The following is a 3,059-nucleotide window of genomic DNA, read 5'->3' as shown; positions in this document are numbered from 1 at the left end:
TATTTATTGTCTTTTAAATCCAAAGATAAATCATATTGTATGAGGGAGCTGCTCCTATAAACATAGAGGAAGGTTGCATATCACTCTGAAGGTGACAAATCTTTTTATGAAGACAACTAAATAATCATCATGAAATATGATTTGAAACATTATAAAAAGAATAGAAAAAAAGAAAAAGAAAATTGCTTGATCAAATTTTAAAAAAGGAAGCCAATTACAAACAATACTATTTTGGGAATCTCAATTCTATCAATAAATCAAACATCTAGATAAACTTAAAAGAAATTACAAAATATCTATCCAACATTCTAAACAAACATCTACTCCTAGATATTATTTAAATAAAATAAAAATCAAAAGAAGAGATAGACAGCTGGCATTGGGAAGAAATTTGATAAATACCGTGAAGGGCATTTGGTCACATCCCTTTCATAACTTTTATCAGCTCCTGATGTGCGGCCAATTGCCCTTACATCTGGCAGGCATCCATAGCTTTCACCATCCTTCCAATACTTAAAATAAGAGACTTCACCGCATCCTAGGCAACGTTATAGTTTTAAAAAACAGGATCCTACGTAGAAAATAGCGACACAAAATACCTAATCGATGCGTTCTGTTTTGGTGTGCACAGGATGCGCATGCAGTCGTCTAAAATGGTTGGTTTTGTGGCTCTTGGAGAAGCTCGAAACGTGTCCATTTACTCCTTTTTCTAATCGTTTCTCCCAAGGAAAAGATAAGCGTGTTATAACGTTTATCATCTTCCTCTTCAGGACGCAATTTATATCTTTGTAGACACGTACACGTTTCTGCCCATCATTTTCCTCACATTCACCAACCCTCCTCTCCACCGCAAGATATCTCTTTATAATTCCATTCGTTCCGCACCCTGTCATCATTTATTTCATTTATTGAGGCTTTTGGGCATATAATATCAACAAGAAGAAGATCGTATTGTGTTTTGATTTCTGTAGATCTATGATGGAGTTGAGAAGTGTTAGTACATCTCGTGCTGCCCCACGAATTGCCCACGGATTATGGTCTCCTGCTAAAAGTTGCAGTATGGTGAATGGAATGCACAGAAAGAGTAGAAGAGCGACCAGGCTTCTTATTACAGCCACCGGTTCGGGTGATTACAAATTCGATTCAGGTAACATTTGAAACGAAAAAATTTGTTTGTTCTTCGTTGGGATACGATTTCTTCTCTTCATGAAGCTTATCATGATTTTAAACCTTCGAGTACTTTTTGGATTAGTTTATGAGATCACATTTTATGATCCATCGTCATAATATAGAGCTAAAAGAGACATAATATAAGCTGATGGATCATATAGTATGATGGAAATAACTGATTACTGATTGAAAAGATTTTTGAAGATTCTCATGTTTGATGGAAAAATAATTATTGATCATTGAAAAGATTTGATTTTGGAAGAGTCCAATATTTGAAGAACAATTTTAGTATTAAAAATATTGGTTCTAAAAATATGATATCACAAATGTAAATTTATTTTTGCTCTAATACAAAGTTTAGACAATAAGAATTTGTATCTTATCTTAAATTGTAAATTGAGTGGTGCAGAATCTTGCTTATTCAAACATCAATAAACGATTAAAAATTATAACTTATAAATTTACATGTATTTACAAACTAATAAGTTTCTTTCTTGTTCAATATAAGATAAAATCATATATAGAAGGTCAAAAATCACAACTTAGAAATTTACATTTATTTACAAACCAGCTCCTTATGAGACGACAACTATATACTTCCATTTAAAAGTCTCATAATATTTATGTTCAGAAACTCAGGTCCTTATTGCAAGGCAACTATAGTAATTCCATTTAAAAGCCATCTCCTTAGTACAAAGCACCATAAAAGAACCATATTTCGGACATGCCTACAAAAAGTTGGATTAGTGTTTCCACAATAAAAAATCAACATTTTAATCAAATAAACCCGACTCATTAGACAACTAAAATAAAATCTGAACATTACATATAAAAGTTGTACCTGTAAGAGTATAAAGATTAGATTTGATGATGGATAATGTTAGATTGAGATCCTTTAAGGCAGTGCAACTCAAAATCTTTGTGCCGTGCTCTCTCTTCTTTCTTGTTTTATTCTTTACAAAACATATACTGATTGTTTATTTAGTGTTATTGATTTTGGGTTTGATTTTGTGGAATGTGCAGATCATAGTATGGTAGACGCAGATATGATTGTTCTTAGAAAACGCATATTTGACCTGAAATTGCGAGAGAGCGAGAAGGACCTGCCGATGGAATGGATGGAGTGGGAGAGGAAAATGTATCCGTCGTACAATTCAATGGCGTTTTATGGAATTGCATGGGCGCAGTATTTTCTAATGACCGCTCGCCCCGGTATCGCAGTCGGCGTCCTCGCTTTATTGTCAGTTTGTCTGCCGACTTCAGTGTTTTTCGTAGCGTTGAGTGGAATGAAATGCGTGGGAGAAGTGTTGACACACTTTCTATTGAATTCGTGATATTCGTGTAACATTTGCAATCACACAGAGTTTTGCTTTCACGTACGTCACTTGAGATGAGATGTGAAATGACCGCGTGATTAATTGTACATAATCCTTTGTCCCTGTTTATAGTCTCTCGATGCTGATAACTACATCGAATCTGTACAGATATTTGATATTCAGAATTTACTCCATCATAGATAATTCAATTTGAGAAATGATAAAATCGATTACGTCGATTGTTTGATTGTGTTTGCCCAGATAAGGTCGAAATCCCGAATCTGATTCATCGTAACGTTTTGCATGTTTCCCACTCTTCGTTACAAAATGGAATCCCAAAGTCTCTTATAACTAAAAACTCTCGTGCCATTTATTAAATTTATGTCAAACATTTTTCATGTGTGAATTTATATATTTTCCATGTGATAATATCGATAAGCGATTTGGTTTGATTTGGGGGAGTTTGCTTTGCCGTGAGAAATCTGTTCAATCTTTTCTTTTATTGTTTAATTCATTTTTATTCCATATTTAGCCATGTTCAGTTTTTTCTATCAGCTCGTCCCTAAATCAGAA

General features: G+C 33.8%; 1 protein-coding gene across 1 annotated transcript; it reads left to right on the top strand.

The window, feature by feature from the left end:
* The first annotated feature begins 891 nt into the window (after positions 1–891).
* On the top strand, positions 892–2,733 carry LOC149571248 (uncharacterized). The gene is made up of 2 exons (XM_089808759.1): positions 892–1,147; positions 2,194–2,733. The coding sequence occupies exons 1-2, from the start codon at positions 976–978 to the stop codon at positions 2,502–2,504; spliced, it is 483 nt and encodes a 160-aa protein (XP_089664885.1). The 5' UTR covers positions 892–975; the 3' UTR covers positions 2,505–2,733.
* The last annotated feature ends 326 nt before the right edge of the window (positions 2,734–3,059 follow it).

Source organism: Cupressus sempervirens, chromosome 2 (assembly GCF_028749045.1).
Source record: "Cupressus sempervirens isolate cs-2001-9-10 chromosome 2, ASM2874904v1, whole genome shotgun sequence".
NCBI lineage: Eukaryota > Viridiplantae > Streptophyta > Pinopsida > Cupressales > Cupressaceae > Cupressus > Cupressus sempervirens.
The sequence above is the reverse complement of the archived record's forward strand: the minus strand, read 5'-3'. Positions and strand labels throughout refer to the sequence as shown.